Source organism: Mercenaria mercenaria, chromosome 18 (assembly GCF_021730395.1).
Source record: "Mercenaria mercenaria strain notata chromosome 18, MADL_Memer_1, whole genome shotgun sequence".
In the NCBI taxonomy this organism is placed as follows: Eukaryota; Metazoa; Mollusca; class Bivalvia; order Venerida; family Veneridae; genus Mercenaria; species Mercenaria mercenaria.
Window position 1 is genome coordinate 37,167,589 of NC_069378.1, and position 18,938 is coordinate 37,186,526.

Here is an 18,938-nt window from a genome sequence, read left to right on the forward strand (position 1 = left end):
TAATCAGACCATGTACATGTCAACTTCATTCATTTCTATAGATATACTAGTCTAGTTATGTTTTTATCCGTCACGCAATTTTCGTGTAAGTTAGGTTTTTATCCATTCCTCATGTATCTGTGTTTTGGTTTTTATCAAATCAAAGTTATGTTTTTTCCACTTTTCCGCGGTCATTACATTTGAACATGTATTATGGTCAACATGATGTGGGTTAAAAATAGTGTAAACGGGCCTATAAAGCAGTAATTCTTTGCTTTCAAACAACAAAATAGTCGAGCATCTATATGCTAGAAGTATTTTAAAGATTTTTGGTAAAGTTTTCATTGAAAAGGTTGCTTGTTCGTCGTTTTTTCACTGAAAAAACAATGATTTGATATATTTATTATGATACATTTTGAAATAAATATATACTTGATCTATGGAGATAGATATACACCCAACCCAGAATATTCCTTTTATATCATCGTAATATACAGTATAACAAAGTTGTATCGGCTTTACATCCGCCATGTTGGCACTGAGTTAGGGTCGCTGAACAGAGTTAAGATTATCCGGGTACATGGCGTGCTCCTGGCGTCATCGAATTACTTCTGTTTCATGTTAGTAAAAGACTGTGTATAACACAAAATGCAGTTGATCTTTTAGAGATAAAAGGTAAAATGTGAATGTTCATTCTAAAATATTTGGATTTACCATTTGTATCTATTCCTTTTTGCATTTATCTCCATGTTATCAAGGCAAAGAATAATTCTGTTTAATTTATATCCTCTCATTTTATTATTATAATAAATGCTATCAAATTTCACTGATATTGAATAGTTTTGATATATGATGCCAAGTAGCAAAATCATTTTTTTATTTTGTTGCCTCCTCTGATTTTGTCTTTAATCACTATCCGCGATATATTTAAAATGGTAAACTTTTACGTTATAAAACATACAATATGGTTGATTTAGACATATTCTGATAAAGGAATTTATTTTGTTTATGTCAGGTCAACTTTTTGAAGAAGCAAAAGAATACTTAATTAGAAGCGATTTATCTCCCTTTATATATAAGCACAAAATCTACATTTTAAAGACACAAGTTCCATTTGAACTTGTTTAACAGACTCTAGCATTTATGTAACATATAACATACGTACTGTATATTTTGGAAATATGATTGCTAACGAATAATGGAAAATAACAAAAATTTGAAATCAAGATCCCACCATTTATTAATTGATAAAAAATGTTACAGGATTTTTGAAAGATGTTTGATTAATTTCAGAAAATTCTCTTCATAATATATAGCAAAAGATGCCACACACTCGTCTTTTTAGACAATTCGCCAAAGACTATATTACCTACAGCAAATTAAAATATTTCTTTCATTTCTTATACTCTGGAGCGTACAATTGATGTTGGGATGTAAATCACTAATGGTTACACTGTTCTTGAAAAACAGACGTAGCTGAGTTGGACATAATATCAGGCTGAAATTAAATGATAGTAGTAATTGCGTCACAAGTTGGACTAGGGTGTACCATAAAATATAATTTGTTATTTTTGCTTAGTTGCATTCTATGCTTCCAAAAGAATCTTCTAAGATTTTGTTATTTAATTTACAGGATGTGAGAGGTCAAACGTTTTCAGCAACAGGCTGGTTTGATGTGGTAAGTTTACTAGACTTATAATGGTCAGCCTGGTTAGATCTTTTCATCTTTTAAAGATCGTTATTATCTTTTCTTGCAAGAGTTACATTGGTCAACAATTGAATTTTGATATGAGTCATGCATTGTCAGTGCAGATTTACGTATGTAAATAAAGCCTTGACTTTTCTATTCTTTGCTAAAATCTGTGACAGGACCTGCTTTATATCTAAACGAAATTCCGCAGTTTTGAATTATAGGGTTTGTACATTATCATCCTCCTCCAAAACAGAACCGCTGATAGTAGACCAATGATCATTGATAACTTGAAGTCAACAGAGCTAATTTTGTAATTAGAAAAATGTGGGGTATGACAAAGTTTATCTTCAAAAAGAAGTAGATCTACGTTTCAGTACATGAATTGGATACTATTTCAACTCTTTATTAGTAGACAAAAGAATGCTCACCTAAATAAAGATAAAAAACTGAAATAAGAAAGTAACTGTTGACTTAAATAAGTTTGCTTTCTTTATTTTCCTGCTGAAACACCCCATTTGTAGTGCATTTGGAAGGATAGGTGGTCAGATATACACAGGGTCAAAAAATATATATTAATTATTAAATTCCCTTAAAATTTAGTGTTAATGGTTACTGAACGCTTGCTATAAGGGCATAGAAATGATTCTTTTGTTGATCTAATACTTCCGAAAAAAAGCATTTAGTATCAAAACTCATAAAACGAAATTCAGTTTACTTACTTGTTTAAAAATGGGCATATTGTTTTAACAAGGATCGATGTAAAGCTGGTTATTTATTTATAGCAGGAGCTACGGCTCGCGGCGCTACCATGTCTCATTATGGTTAGACGTGATGAAAAAGCTAACCGATATGTGTATACCAGGGCTCCGGAAATTTTGAGAAATCAGTCGAAATGAAAATCATGAACCTTTGGCGGTTAGCCCCACCACCGCATTACCAATATTTAACTCTATTTGTAAAAAGTGTTAGAGTAAGAAATATGCAGGGCATGCATTAAAAAATGATTTACCTGGTCACCGCGAGTACCATACAATGAAGACTGTTTTTAGGTTACGTGTGATATTACTTTGTGTAAATGTCGATGTTTTCACCCGAGAAAAATACGTGCAAGGATAAAAATTGCAGGGGCATTGAACCGTGTACCTTAACTACTCTAAAAGCCACGCACGTGGACTTCGGTACTGTATACGCAGCAAACACGTCGATGATGTTTCCTCATTCTTTGTCAGGAATTTTATAATATACAATGCGTCAAAGTGATTTACTCGGACACATTCTCTGCCAAAACATCTCTGTCCCACCCCCCGTATTTTAAGGAATACTCTTGCCATAGTGACTGAATGGCGTATGTGATGTGAAGGCTGAGATCGTGCAGCTATTTCGTTAATTGTTCTCTTCTGAGGCAAACAATATTTCATCTGGAATCTCATTTTTTAAAAGTCCAGTTTGATAAACAGCGCCACTCCGGTTTTCCTTATCATACGTGTTTGCCAGTCCATTTTTTTTCTTTCTTTTTTTGTCTTTTTTCTTTTATGTACAGTTGGGTTGCAAAGATAATTTTCTGTACTTGTTGCAACTGGATTCCCAACAAATGAATCATGTAATTTCTACAAGTCAAGTAATTATAAAAATTATTTATTTCGGTTTCCGGTGATGTCTCTTAAATGCTGTGTCCATTTGTTTTTACCCATGATGCAAACATAGTCTTTTGGAGAAATAAAAAACATACGTTGGTTTTCTAATTTAAGAAGCGGATCCCCGTCGAAACCAGTTGGTTCAGTCAGAAACATTTGGAAACAGTCAAAAATGTTTTAATACATGGCAGTTGGCGTCTGCAAACATTTGTAGGAGGTGCCGCGCGAGCACTGATTGCGTCACTGCAATTACGGACCGATTATCAAGGTGACATCAGACGTTTGTACGTGTATTATCTGAGGGTGTGACCAACTGTTGCCTGACTTGGCAGGTAATCATGTATTGAGTTTTTCAGACCGAAATTTATACTTTTTTTTTATTTGTTACAGGACCTGTTTTTTTTTATTTTTTCACTCCAGGAATCGGTCTGAAAAGTCAAAAATCGGTCCAAAACCGACAAACCAGCAAATTTTCGAAGCCCTGGTGTATACTATAATTTTAGGTTGAAACCGCAAAGAGGTTGAAACCTATTTTATCACGCCTCCTACAAGATTCTTGCATTTCTATTGGTCAATAGATGTTCACCTGGAGATCAGGATATAATCCATATCCAGCATGTTACATTTTCAGATATGAACTTTGATTAAAACAAAATGGCTGCCGCATCGCTGACATACGTGAATCAAGTATAATAATAATAATAATAATAATAATAATAATAAAGACTTTATTTAACGAGGCTACATATTTCGCCAAAACGATCTTCCATATGTGCCCTCAACATTTTTACAACTTTTACATCAAATTACTAGTGAAGCAATAATATTAAATACAGAATTAAACAATTACAATATGAAATAAAACACAAAAATGTTAATCGTGTAGAAAAATCACAGAAACAAAATTACAAAAATATAATTATATATAAGCATGGAATTTTAATTTTGACTGAAGGATAGTTACCAGAGTACTTCCACTTTAAATAAGCTCTTTTTGTATTTTCAGTTTTTTCTGATTGGCGTACAAGAGAGTTAGATTAATTCCAGATTTTAGTTCCAGATATATGAAAGTGATTTTCTGATTAAACTCTAGATTAGTTAGGAATTATATAGATTAAGGAATCTATTTGGTGATCTGAGATTTCGGTTATGTAGAGTTGAAGCAAATGTGAAATTTTTTTTCATTTGCATGGCGAGTTTTCGTCAGTCATGTATTTGTAAATTATAACAGCTTTTTTGTACTCAACTCTGTCGTTATGATTTTATCCATTTGTAATTCTTTGAAAATAGAGGGTCAGATGGTGCATCTGCCTCTTATACTAGATTTATGCGTAGTCTGCACGTATCTGAATTTTTTCAGTCTCTCAAAGAAGTTCTTTTTGTGCAGTTTCCTCCATTTTGAACTGCAAATAGTCTAGATAGGGGTATGATGTACGCATTGTAGAAAAGGTTTCCCTGGCATGTATATTAAGGAATTGTTTTATCGTAAAAGAAGATAGAGATTACTGTTGCATTTTTTATTGTTTGTTCCACTTGTTAGCTTTCCAGTTTAGGCAATTGTCAACTTGTGAACTCAAGAAGTTTTTCAGATGTAGTGAACGCTCTATTATTCAGTGTTATAGAGTAACCTCGAGAGGTGATTTGTTGGTGCTTGAATCGTCCATGTTGGGGTATTTTTGGAGGACTCTGTATGTTACATAGCTTTGGTTTTGTCTGTATTAGGTTATCATTGCACTATTGATTCAACCATTCTTGAATAGAGTTCTAGGGTTCTTTTGTGCTAGTTTTAAGTTTAATGTTTCTTGGTTGATTGCCCGTAGCACTGATGGTAGCATCATCTGCAAACAATTTCCGCATTTCGATTGTTCATAGTTGTAGGGTAAATCATTTTTATAGGTAAGGATATAAGTTGGGTGTCCTAAGACAGAATCCTTGATGGTATGCTCCAGATGATACTTCCAGAGCCTCAAGTAAAAGGTGGTGGGACACTTGTTACTTTCTGAGATCTTTCTGTTAGGTATGATTGAAGTTCACTGTTAGACGTATGGTTTGAGATATTGTAACATACTAAGTTTTTTCACATGGTGTTGGGTATGGGTTTTCTCGATCAAGGCTTTGTTAAGTCTAGTAATATGGTACCATACATGATTATTGTTATTGAGTAGCTCAATCCTGGGTCCTACTATGGTGTCTTGACCAGTTTCACAATGAGTGATTTGTTCTAAACCCAGATTGTTTTTTATGTTAAAGGTTTTTGTCTTCAAGAAATTGTTTGAAGGTTATCATGAAGACTGCTCTTGTTCATTGCAGTTTGATAAAACAGTAAAATAGAAATAATGGGTCTATAGTTCTTTTATCAGATTTAGATCTCGTTTTTTGTGGATTGGGTTAACTTTAGTCCATTTTAAATGCCAGTAGAGGAATTTAGCTGTATCAATACTGTGGTTAAATGAGTTTTTTAACTAAAGTGTCTTGAAATAACATGACAGCTTAGTTTCTAAGATCGAGCATTATTTGGTCAATGGCAGGAGCTTGTACAGTTCAAGGGTTTCAAGTCATTGTTTCTCTTCGATCAGTATATTTTCAGATGGACCTCGTTGGGGAGTTTTGAAACTTTTGATTCAGTTTTTAGACAATGTGATTTTATGTTTTCTTTTATATAGGGTTTGGTATGTTTCAGGATAGCTATCAACATTCTGGTGCTCTCTTATTGAATATATTGGTAAACGAATTCATTAATACTGTACGCTGCTGCACTTGATAAGGCTCAGTTATTGAGAATCTCTATTTTTCATCATTTATGTAAGGATGTTTGAGTATTTAGTACTGTGTTTCCGATAAGTTCCTTTAAATTTTGCATATTTTTCTTTTGTGTTATTATTTTCGTTGATCACTGTGTTGAAAATAGATTTTTTAGACATCTATTGTTTGGTTGCTTCACTTTTTGGTACGTTTGTTATTTTATAAATTCTCATAAATTACCAGACTTATTGCTTTATCCCTTTCTTGAATTGTTTCAGCTATTGTATTTATTGTTGCTCCATTCAGGTTGATTAGCATTGTTTAACTCGGCATTGTTATTTTGTGGTGCGTGTTTGTTTAAAATGACGTAAAAGTATTAGTAAAATGTCTTGGGGCATCATTCAGCTTCTGGAAATTCGGTCAAGGACAGACACAAGGTCGCTTTGATTTTGTAAATCAGTTAAATAGTTGTCTTTCATTAAATGTTTTCATGCTTCTAATAAGTTCTTTAACGAGTGTTACAGGGCTCAGGTTTTGGCCTTTCTTCTAGTCGTTGGCCACATACCTCAGAAAGTGATAGTGTATTCACTCAGGGTGAGGACTGGTGTACATGTATTTTTATATATGTTATCAGGAACATTTGAATAGATCATGATCAATTTATAGTATGTGGTAGGGGTAGTAACTCTGGTTGTGTGAATTGAACAAGTGTTTAAGGTTATGGTTTTCTGTTACATTGTGCTTCCATGTGGTATTGACTGTTGACTGAATATGTACATAATTATAGTTAAAGTCTCCAAATAATATAACTTTCTTTCCCCGTCTATAAAATATTTTCTCAAGTTATTTCTTTCATTATCATCATCAGCTTGCAGGTCGATGAAGGAGGTCTATTAGATATATCCAATAATATGAAAGATTTTTGATTTTCACATTAACCTCATCCATATTGCTTGCTATTGTTGATATTTATTCAAATCTATCCTTGCGATAGCAAGGGTAACGACAAATTTTGCATTTAGTACAACACCACCTCCATTTGAGCCTCTGTTCTATGTACGGATTATATGATAATTTTCCAATCATTATTTCATTGTCAAGATTAATTTTTCATTAAGAAAATGTTTCACATTAAGCCAGATAAATCGTGTTCATTTTACACTTTCAATTGTTTGTTACTTATTCATCGCAATTTTGTTGCCTTATTATGGTTCATATTTATTTAGGATGCTATATAAGTGTCTTAATACCTGATTATCAAATAGATTATAGGAAAAGAGTTTATGAGTGATTATTTCGAGTGTTAGTAAGCTACAGAAATTATTACTAATGTAAACTTCTGACAGAGTGTTCATTTATGCCACCAGTAATGGCATACATCATTGGTTTTGATTGATGAGTGCCCTTTTCCTTGATTTGCCACAGTGCTTGTTGATGTCTCCCCTTGTGGCGGTTGAGATACGGTTGTTTCCGAGGGCTGTCTGTTGATTGGAGGGTTGCCTTCTGTATCCTTGGGTGTCTCTTGTTGTAATGGGAGGCTTGCTTGATGAATATTTTCTTAAGGTTGCAGAGATTTTGATTTCGCAAATGTGTTGTCCTTTTCATGTTTTTAATCTAGAGTTAGCCTTGCCCAGTTTGGTGTAAGATGTACTTATCATGGTACTGTGATTTGTCCAACTGAACCTTTTTTTCCATTGAAACTATCTGGTGTTCGTCGAAAGAACAAGTGGTCATTGACTTTGCAAAATTTCGTGAGTTTTGAGTTTATTCTGTTTGTGTTTGAGTTTGCGTGGAGAGTTTATCATGCTTCTTTGGTTAATATGGGAAGACATAACGTTCTTGTATTTTCTGATATTGATTGATTTTCAATACTTGAGTAAGAGCCTTTGTATGGGTTCAATTTACTCTGATCGCTGTAGTTTCAGTGCCTCTCGAGACAGTTTTGATACGACATGAAGTTTTTGTTAACATCTCTTGAGTTATGTATTCTTTTGTATCATTCTTCAGAGTTCGTATTTGTTAATGATGTCTGTGGTCTTTGGCTTTCTGGGGGTAAGATGTTTATTTGGTGATCAAAATTTTTCGCTTCATGAGATAGATTTGGTTTCTTTCTATTAGTTTATCTTTGTGACAGGAGGTGCGCCTAGAATAGCAGATTTTTAGGTTTTTGGTGGTTGGGGGGTTCGTGGGTTGATCTATAACATTGGGAGTTTCCTTTTATAATTCTGGACGTAAGTTCCTTTTTTACGGTCAAGGTTTTGACTGTGTTTGTTGTCTTCTATTGTTCCTGGCAGATGGAGTTTGCGTTTTCTGCATGTCTTTGTTTCATTCTCTTCACGTGACAGTTGTTTCCGTTCAGCTGTATAGTCTATAATTCAGCTAGTAAGTAGATACAAGTCTGTGTTTGTTGGCAAATTGTTAGTTCTGTTCTGTAGCAGCTGCAGCGTTGAGACTCGAAAATGTGAAATAGGGTTTTCATATGTAATTTCTGTTTTCATACTTCCTGGTTTTGGTTTTTTTTTTGGTGTTTGTGTCCTCATACTTTTCTTTCTTCTTTCTCATTGGTATGCCATACCTTTTCTCGGTAGAACTGTTGTTTTCCTGCTTTATTGTCTGATTAATTTGTTTGCTGTTTTGATATTTCTTCTTCTCCTGTGTTACAATCTGTGAAATAGTCACTATTGTCAGTGTTTTTGGCAAGTTTTTTTGATGAGTTCAGTCCATCTGCTCTTTATTTCTTTAGTGTGTCTTTTGAGAACTTTGTAATTTCTTTTTTTAAGGGTTGTTCTTTGATTGCTCAGTTGCCATTGGGGAATATCTAATCTCAATTCGTACCAATGTTCATTTTGGGATGTTTGTGTTTTCTGTTGTAAGCTGAATGGTTTTGTACTAATTTCATATTCTCATTTAGTAGAGTTAATTCAATATAAAGAATTGGCTGTTTTGGTTGTTTTAGTTTGTAGTATTTTCAGCTGCAAGTTGTTATTTTTGTTCTGTAGCTTTTTAATCGTCTGTCGCGTATTCATGTTTGATAATTTCTATTGTGCTCTCCGCACTTTTGTGGGTTTTTTTCAAATGTAGAAATTGTTCCTGAGTATTTTGTTTGCTGCTGGATGTTAAGTGTGTTTTGAGTTTTTTGCCGATTGAGTCATAGAATTTTGATATCTATTGATATTGTGTCTGATGGGAGACATATTTGGACTTCTGTGTGTTTTGTTTGTGGAGTCGACGTGGTTTAAAAGAGCAGTTCTATTAGCTGGGGTGGCATGTGAATTGATGTTTGTCGCTAGAAAACTAAGAAGCTTATAGACACGTTTCTTCTTTTTCTTTATTTAGGTTATAGTGCTGTGAAGGTGGTCATCATATAAACCACTCCTAAATGTTTCTCCTTTGTTTTCTCAGTACACTGGGTTGTCTATTTTGTTGGGACTCTTTGCAGATTTGATGTGTATGTATTGTAGCAGCATCATTCAGAGTTATATTGGTTTGGAGCTGTTTATACTTTGCACGTGAGTTTGTCTTGGGCGTGTGATGTGTGGGTTGAATTGTCTTCGTCATAATGGACGATGATGGAGAGATGTGCGTTTCTTGCTAGATTTTATTTTGTGTTGTTTTTCAGTCTCTCCTCTCTGCACTTTCTCATGAAAAGTTTCTATCCAGTCTTCATGCTTGAAGTGCAGCAGCCGTGACATTGTGTACGATAGTGCAAGGGGTTGTGTGTATAATCGCTTCGTAGTCACAAGCGCGTTACGGTTTTGGCGCCGGCTAGACTCGTGGTAATTCGTGTGTTCGTGAGTCCCTTTGCTGTACGCAGAGGTGTTTATTTCTCGCAGTACGTTTATTGGTGTAGAGTGTTTGTTTGGTTCGACTATGATTGCGCAAGTTGTTTTTTTTTTGCGTTGGTACGTGGTTATGTCTAATACGTATTGTTTATTTGTTAGTGTTTAGCACTTTTGATGTTGGGAATCTTGATACATGATAGTGATAAGTGTGGATATGAATCATGATTGTCGCCGCTACTGTTATTTGTGTAGCCTTGGTCGTATGTTTGTCTGTGCTGGCTTCAATTAAGTCGCTTTGGAAAGATCCTCGCATAAGACGTGCCGCATAGTCATTTAGAATGAGGTCTGAGATTGGTGCCGATTTGTTTAGAGTTGTTGTGCTAGACTTTGTAGATCCTATTTGTTTAGATGTTTTTAGTTTGCCCTTCTTAGTCACAGCTGTTAGCGTTAAGGTATCGCAATAAGGTTGTTTGTGTATGTAGATTTACAGTGCGCCTTGGTTATTTAAGCCTTATATAGATAGATTATTTTTGGTTATTTGCCATAGCGACTTTGTTTTTGAGAACTGCAGTGTTTCATACTTTTTGAGTTGTGTTCTGTTTTGACTTTTTAAATATTGTGTATGAAAAGTGGTAGTGACTTTTAGTATGTATGGAATAGATAAATTCTAAGAAATCCTGGGGGGTGATTATAGGAATATTAAAGTCCAATTATTCACATGTGTTATCCATTTAGTATAAAGGACATTCTGATTTTGGTGAGTATTGCACTCAAGAAGGGCATGTCCTACACACATCGGGGTCATCCGACACTTCTTAGAAGGGTCAGATTATTTATTAATCTACTCAGAGTAGTTATCGTTTTGGCTCGTGTAATGTTTTGACTAAATAGTTAGCCTATAAAAGCGGATATTAACTTTATTATGGAGACAAGATTGGTGAAATCCATGTTTATGTTTCAGGTGTTTTGAATAACATCAATAGAGGAAATTGATACATATTTTGTTACTCAGCAGTTCGTTATTGGACAATTTAATCTAGTGCAAGATAATTAAAGAATTTTTAAGCAGGGAAACTGGATGAAATGCTGTTGTTTTCAAGAATTATTTGCTGGACATCGTGAAGAATACGGGTGATTTTCGAATCAAGGATGATAATAACAGAAAGCTGTGTTTGTGTTTCTGATACTAACCCGTTCTATAACTGTGTGTAAATGGGAGCTGTAAATTGGGTTTTGGTGATTATATACTATTGAAATACAAGTAGTTGTGAATTTTAGAGGTGCTGTGTTAATCAGACTATAAAACAATAACATGATGTCCTCTTTCAAAGTGTTTGCAGGCATTTCTGTCACACCCATTAAACTCTGGAATCCATCCGAATAGAAAACACTAGAATATCACGGTTTTAAAATATCGCATCTTGTCACGTAGTATTTGACTGGAGAGAAGAAGTACTCGCTGTATTTTTTTTTGATATAAGTGGTTATTTTTGTGGGAGAGGGGTTTTTGTGCAGAAGTTCAATTTCATTCAAAAAGTTATTAATGTTTAAATTTATGAAAGGAAAATAAAATACGTTTCGTGCAAAATGATTTTATAAGAGATTTGAAATTTGCGCGGGCGTACAGGCAATGTCCATAACCTAAATTACACTATGTATGGTTTTTAATGTTAAAGGTTATTTTGACGGGTTTTGACAGATATTTCATATCTCTAATATACATAACAATTGATTTTTAACATGGTATATAGAAAATTCCTTTTGGTTGCGCAAAATTGATTTTTACTCGGATTGAATTCGGCGAGCACCGGAGACATAATTCCAGATTATCCGATAGTCGGCGGGGGACCCCGCGCCTCATATTATTTGTAATATAAATTGTATTTTGTGTGTAGGAGTTTTATGCGCAGTTATTCTTTCATTTTATACTTACAGTTATTTAATTAATTTACAAAAGTGAAACATAAAATACGTTTTTGCCGCATGAACTTATGTTATAGAGAAGTTTGGAAAATCGGCTTGAGCGCACTGGAATTTCGCGATTCGTGTATAAAATTCCATGATCCGCTTAACTTCTCTTTAACATAAACACTTTTTATCATTTTTGTAAGTTATACATCCTGTTCAATCAGATTTAACATAAATGAATAATTTAGAGAAGTTTATTAAAAAGTTATTTCTGTATACGAGTTACTTTAAGATCTTACGAAAATGTTGTTCGCTTATGCTAATGATTGAAATAAGAGTAGATATCTCCAAGAAATAATTTATAATCATCATCTTGTCCGTTCGGGTCTATTTTAATACCCATTGCATGCTTTTTAGCTCACCTTGAGCAGAGCTTTTGTGATCGCCCTGTGTCCGTCGTCCGTCAGTCGTCTGTCATCAACAATTTGACTGTTAACACTCTAGTAGGTCACCAATTTTGGCATAATCTTAATTTAACTTTGTCAGAATGTTACCCTACTAGAAATCTTGGCGAGTTCGATAGGGGTCATACTGGGGTCAAAAACTCTAGATTCACCAGGTCAAATCATAGGAAAACATTGTTAACAATATAGAGGTCACAATTTTTGGCCCGATCTTAATGAAACTTGGAAAGAATGTTACCCTCAAAAAAATCTTGGACAAGTTTGATATTGGGTCATCTTTGATCAAAAACTAGGTCACCAGGTCAAATCAAAGGTAAAGCTTGTAAACACTGTAGAGGCTACATTTAAGACTGTATCTTCATGAAACTTAATCAGAATGTTACTCATGATGATCTCCAAATCAGTTTTGAATTGTGTCATGTAGTTTCAAAAACTAGGTCTCAGATCAAATCAAAGGAAAGCTAGTTACACTCTAGAGGCCACTTTATGACCGTATCTTAATGAAACCCTGGCCAGATGTTAATCTTGATGATATTTAGGTCATGTTTCTAAAAACTGGGTTACGTGGGTCAAAAAACTAGGCCACGGGTCAATTCAAAGGGAAGCTTGGTAACACTTTGAGGCCACATTTATGACTGTATCTTCATGTAAATATAGTCAGAATTGCCAAATCTTGATGATCTTTTGGTCATTTCGAATCTGGGTCATGTGGGGTAAAAAACTAGGTCACCAGGTCAAATCAAAGGAAAAGCTTGTTAACACTCTAGAGGCCACATTTTTGACTGTATCTTCATGAAAACTTAGTCAGAATGTTAATCTTGGTGTTCTTTAGGTCAAGTTCAATGGGGGTCTTATGGTGTTCAAAAACTAGGTCACCAGGTAAATAAAGGAAAAAGCGAATGTTAACACTAGAGGTCGCTTTTATGACCATCTTAATGCAATTTGCGTCAGAATGTTAATCTTGATGATCTATAGGTCATGTTCAAATCTGGATCAGGTGGGGTCAAAAACAAGGTCACTGGGCCAAATCAAAAGAAAAGCTTGTTAACACTTTAGAGGCCACATTTATGACTGTATCTTCATGAAACTTAGTCAGACTGTTGTTCTTGATGATCTTTAGGTCAAGTTCGTATCTGGGTCATATGGGGTGAAAAACTAGGTTCCCAGGTTCTAATCACTGGAATCAGTTTGTTAAACACTTTAGTGGCAACTTTTAGAACATATCTTAATGAACAACTTTTTTGATGATCTTTAGGTCAGGTAAGCGATACAGGGCCTTCTTGGCCCTCTTGTTTAGGTAAATAATAAACTGTATCGTGTATTGATATTGGCTAAAAGACAGATTCCAAATCAGCATATTCTTTGAAAAGTTCGAAGCCGAAGCATTGATTTTTTTATTCTAAATCATTTTTGTACATTAATTTTTCAATTTTTAGTTAATTGTACACTAATTGTCCGTCTAATCAAATAAATTACAAGTATTGCAACCGGGTATGAAATTTAGTAAAGTAGTTTTTAAGCAAAAGTTGTTTGCAAATTAACTGATATTTGTTGGCACTAAAATAATTTGCATTAATTGCTTTAGATTCTTCGAGGGAAAACAGTTATTTTTAGCTCAACTTAAGCAAAAGTGCTCAATGGTGAGGTATTGGTAGTCACTGGTGTCAAGTCGTTCCGGTGCGTATGCGTTCGGTCGTCAACCAAATTGTGTTTTAATGTCATCATCTACATAACCACTGAATGGATTTTGATGAAACTTGGCATGGATGTTCCTTGGATGGTCCTCTGCTTGTTCAAACTGATCCGATTGGTTGCACATTGGGGCCGCCAGAGCTATAAATAGAAATAATCTTCAATCAACAGCTCTTCTAAACCAATGGTCAATTTTGATTTAATTTACACAAATGGTCCTTAGGTTCACCCTCTACCATGATTGTTCAAAATTGTACTGATTTGTCAAAAAAACATTGTAGCCAGAGGGCATTGGTCACTTTTCTTTTATGTATATATTATGGAAACTATAAATTCTTCTTTGTGTGAAACTGGCCCTTGCCCGATTTAGAATAATTTTTACACAAATGGTCCTTGTGTGACCCTCAACAAGGATTGTTCTAATTATGTTGAAATCATCAATAAAACATGGCTTGCCAGAGGGCGTGGGCACTTTTCCCTATATGTATATAGTAGAGACTTTAAAAATCTTCTTGTGTGAAGCTGCTGGCCCGATTTAAGAATAATTTTACACAAATGTCGTTGTGTGATCCTCTACTGTGATTGTTCAAATTATTTTGATTTTGTCAAAAACTTGGCCGCCAGAGGGGGGCGTGTCACTTTTCCCAGTATGTTTATAGTAGAAAACTTTAAAAATCTTCTGGGTGAAACTGCGGCCTGATTTAGAATAATCTACACAATGGTCCTTGTATGACCCTCTACCAAGATTGGTTCAAATTATTTTGATTTGTCAAGAACTGGCGCAAGAGGGCCGTGGTCACTTTTCCCTATAGTTATATAGTGGAAAATTTAAAATAATCTTCTGTTTGAAACTGCTGGACCAATTTGAAATAACTTTAAACAAATGTTTCGTGTGTGGACCCTCTTACAAGATGTTCAAATTATTTTGATCTTCAAAAAACATGGTGCAGATGGTCTGTGGCCACTTTTCCCTTTATGTATACCCATACTTTTAACCCATAGATTGCCCATAAGGTAAAATTAAAATGGCCACAACCTGTCGTTCTGACATGTACTTTCTTTAGGCTTTTTACATATAGAAACTTTGAAAATCTGATTCTCTGAATCATAATAGCTAGAGCCTTGTAATATTTGGGTGTGATATCAGATTTGATAAGTCTACCGTAATTGTCCAATTATTGCCCTAGGTTCATAAAATGTGTGTGACTGTATATAATATAGGCTAACATAAAGAAACCTAACTCAGTATTTATCAATACACACATAATAAAGCCTTTTACTACAGGTGAGCGATTTTAGGGTCAATGTCCCTCTGTTTATATTTTAAAAACCAATTTTGGTTTGATTGTATATAAATGAAATACGTACATAAGTTAAATATGTTTTAAGAACATGACACACGTGCTATTATGCCCCCCTTTGAAGAAGGAGGAGGTTTATTTGTTTTGCAGATGTCGATCGGTCGGCTTGGTCTGTAGATAGGTCGGTCGTAGGTCGGTTGGTCGGTCGGAATGTGAGTCAATCCGTTCGGTGATAACTCAAGAACGCTTTGGGTCTAGGATCATGAAAGTTGATAGGGAGGTTGGTCTCACAGCAGATGACCCCTATAATTGAGGTCTGTATGTCATAAGTCGAGGTCACACTGACCCTGAATAGTGGTTAAACGGTTTCCGGATGATAAATCAATAACATTGGGCTATGATCATGAAAGTTGATAGGGAGGTTTGTTCATGGACCAGAGATGACCCCTATGATTTTGAGGTCAGTATGTAAAGGTCAAGGTCACAGTGACTCTGAATAGTTAAACGGTTTCCGGTTGGTACTCAAGAACGTTTAGGCTTAGGGTCATGAAAGTTTCTAGGAGGTTGGTCAGACCAGCAGATGACCCCTATTTGATTTTGAGGTCATTATGTCAAGGTCAAGGTACATTGGCCAGGAATAGTTAAACGGTTAATGATCTTTTTGTCCAAAACCACAGGGCCTAGGGCTTTGTATTTGGTATGTAGCAAAATCAAATTGGTCCTTTACCAAGATTATTCAGATTATTTCCTGGGGTCAAATATGGCCCCAACCCGGGGGTCACTTGGTTTATATAGAATTATATGGGAAAAAACTTTGAAAAACCTCTTGCCCAAAAACCACAGTGGGCCTAGGGCTTTGATGTTTTGTATATGACTTCATCTAGTGGTCCTCTACTAAGATTATTCAAATTTTATTCCCCTGGGTTTCAATGTGGCCCCGCCTGGAGGTCACATGGTTTTTATAGACTTATATAGGGAAAAACTTGGAAAATCTTCTTGACCAAACCACAAAGACTAGGGCTTTGATATTTGTAATGTAGCATCATCTAGTGGTTCTCTACAAAGTTTGTTCAAATTATCCCTCTAGGGTCAAATATGGCCCGGCCCCAGGGTACATAAAGACTTGTATAGGCAAAAAACTTAGAATCTTCATGTCCATGACCTACATCATTCAGATTTGGACCACATGTATAGTTTTGAGTGGCAAGATGAAGCTTGACATGATTTGACCTTGATCTTGATCTAGTGACCTAAATTCATTTTGTACCACATGCATAGTTTTTTGTTCCAAAATAAAATATGACCTTGATTTTGACCTAGTGATCTTTTTTTCACATTTCTCAAGCTACAGCCTTCAAATTTGAACCAAAAAGCATTAGTTTTATGTACTGGAAAGAATTTTGGGATCTTGAGATCGACCTAGTGACCTACTTTCATTTCTAAAGGTATAGGCTTCAAATTTGGACCACGCACACAGTTTTGTGTTCCAAAATAAAATTTGCCCTTGATTTTGACCTAGTGACCTACTTTCACATTTCTTAAGCTACAGCCTTCAAATTTGAACCACATGCATAGTTTTGTGTACTGAAACTAACTTTGATCTTGAGATTGCCCTAGTGATGTACTTTCACATTTCTGAAGGTACAGGCTTCAAATTTGGACCACATGCTTTAGTTTTTTGTACCAAAATTTAAAATTTGCCCTTGTTTTTGGGACCTAGTGACCTACTTTCACATTTCTCAAGCTCAGCCTTCAAATTTAAACCCACGCATAGTTTTGTGTACCAAAATGAACTTGGATCTTGAGATTGACCTAGTGACCTACTTTCACATTTCTGAAGCTACAGCTTCGAATTTGGACCGCATGCATATTTTTGTGTTCTGAATTGAAATTTGACATTGATTTTTAGCTCATCTGATTTTTTGAAAAAAAATGATGAGTTATTGTCATCATTTGAGCGGTTGTCGGCGTCGGCGTCGGCGTCTGCGTCGGCGTTGCTGGTTAAGTTTTTGTTCAGGTCAGTTTTTCTCCAAAACTATCAAGCTATTGCTTTGAAACTTGGGAATACTTGTTCACCATCATAAGCTGACCCTGTATAGCAAGAACATAACTCCATCTTGCTTTTTGCAAGATTATGGCCCTTTTGTACTTAGAAAATATCGATTTTTTGGTTAAGTTTATGTTTAGGTCAACTTTTCTTCCTAAAACTATCAAGCTATTGCTTTGAAACTTGGAATACTTGTTTACCATCATAAGCAGACCTGTACATCAAGAAACATAACTCCATCTTTGCTTTTTGCAAGAATTATTGCCCCCTTTTGGACTTAGAAATCAGTTTTCTTGGTTAAGTTTTATTTTAGGTCAGCTTTTATCCTAAACTATCAAAGTATTGCTTTAAAAAACTTGCCAAACTTTTCACCATATAAGCTGACCCTGTACAGCAAGAAATAACTCCATCATGCTTTTTGCAAGGTTTTATGGCCCCTTTTGGAACCCTTTGAAAAAATCAGATTTCTTGGTTTAGTTTTTGTTTAGGTCAACTTTTTCTCTTAAACTATCAAAGCTATTGCTTTGAAACTTGCAACACTTGTTCACCATCATAAGCTGACCCTGTACAGCAAGCAACATAACTCAATCCTACTTTTTGCAATAATTATTGCCCCTTTTGGACTTAGAAAATCATTTTCTTGGTTGAGTATTATGTTTAAGTATACTTTTCTCATAAACTATCAAAGCTATTGCTTTAAAACTTGCAACAGTTTTTCACCATCATAAGTGGACACTGTACATCAAGAAACATAACTCTATCCTGCTTTTTGCAAGAATGATGGCCCTTTTTACACTTAGAAAATCATGGGTAGGACAATATTTCTATTATACAAAAAAAATCAGATGAGCGTCAGCACCCACAAGGCGGTGCTCTTGTTATCTATTACCTTCCTTCACATTTCTCAGGCTACAGCCTCCAAATTTGAAGCACATGCATAGTTCTATTTACCGAAATTAACTTTACCTTGAAATTGATCTAGTGATCTGCTTTCACATTTCTAAGTCACAGCTTTTAAATTTGGACCATAACACATTGTTTTGTACTGAATGAAATTTGACCTTGATTTTGCCTTGAGCTAGTCTTGAAAATTTTGGGAAAATTCAAAATGGTCAGTGGATGGCGCCAAGATCACTCTGTAAACTCTTGTTAGGTTAATAGGTTAAAGGTCAGGTCAGATTAAACCAGAATGGTAGAACTTTTGTTTACAGTTAGCATATAATTTCTGTTCCTTGTGCAATTACTGAATGCATTAAGGGGGGCATTTCGTGTTCGACGAGCTCTTGTTCAAGCTACAGCCTCAAAAGAGCTTGGTTCACTAATGTATGTAAATGGCACCGAATTTAGCCATATTATACATTACTTATTCTACATTGATACATATGCTGTCCGTAACAAGTAAGCACCATGCTTCATATATAAGTAATAAACTTTGAAAAATAATGTGTTGTTGTGTTTATATCCCGGTGTAACCCAAATTCGGCGCTTTAAGAATGGTCCGCGCTCCCGTTTCAACAGAGAGTATTGTTTTTCAAAAGAAACAAACTCATTATGAACAAATACCTCTTAGCATTTACTTTGGAATGTATTTCATTCCCAACGGGCATTTATCAATCGCTAAAATAATAACAAATATGGCTGTAATGACCTCTTTACCCCTCTCTCTGAAAAGTCACCCAATTTCGGCGGTTTTGAT

The 18,938-nt window shown here is 35.0% G+C and overlaps 1 protein-coding gene across 4 annotated transcripts in view; it reads left to right on the forward strand.

Moving 5' to 3' along the window:
- The window catches only part of LOC123537788 (neuronal acetylcholine receptor subunit beta-3-like), a 154,154-nt gene that overhangs the window by 43,821 nt on the left and 91,395 nt on the right, over window positions 1-18,938 (forward strand). For 3 of the 4 annotated variants that reach the window (XM_045321589.2, XM_045321591.1, XM_053530678.1), the window contains one exon: window positions 1,613-1,657. The exons of the other annotated variant lie outside the window; for it this stretch is intronic. In XM_045321589.2, coding sequence (XP_045177524.2) covers window positions 1,613-1,657 — 45 coding nt within the window. The remainder of the gene's footprint in view (window positions 1-1,612; window positions 1,658-18,938) is intronic. 4 annotated transcript variants of the gene reach the window in all.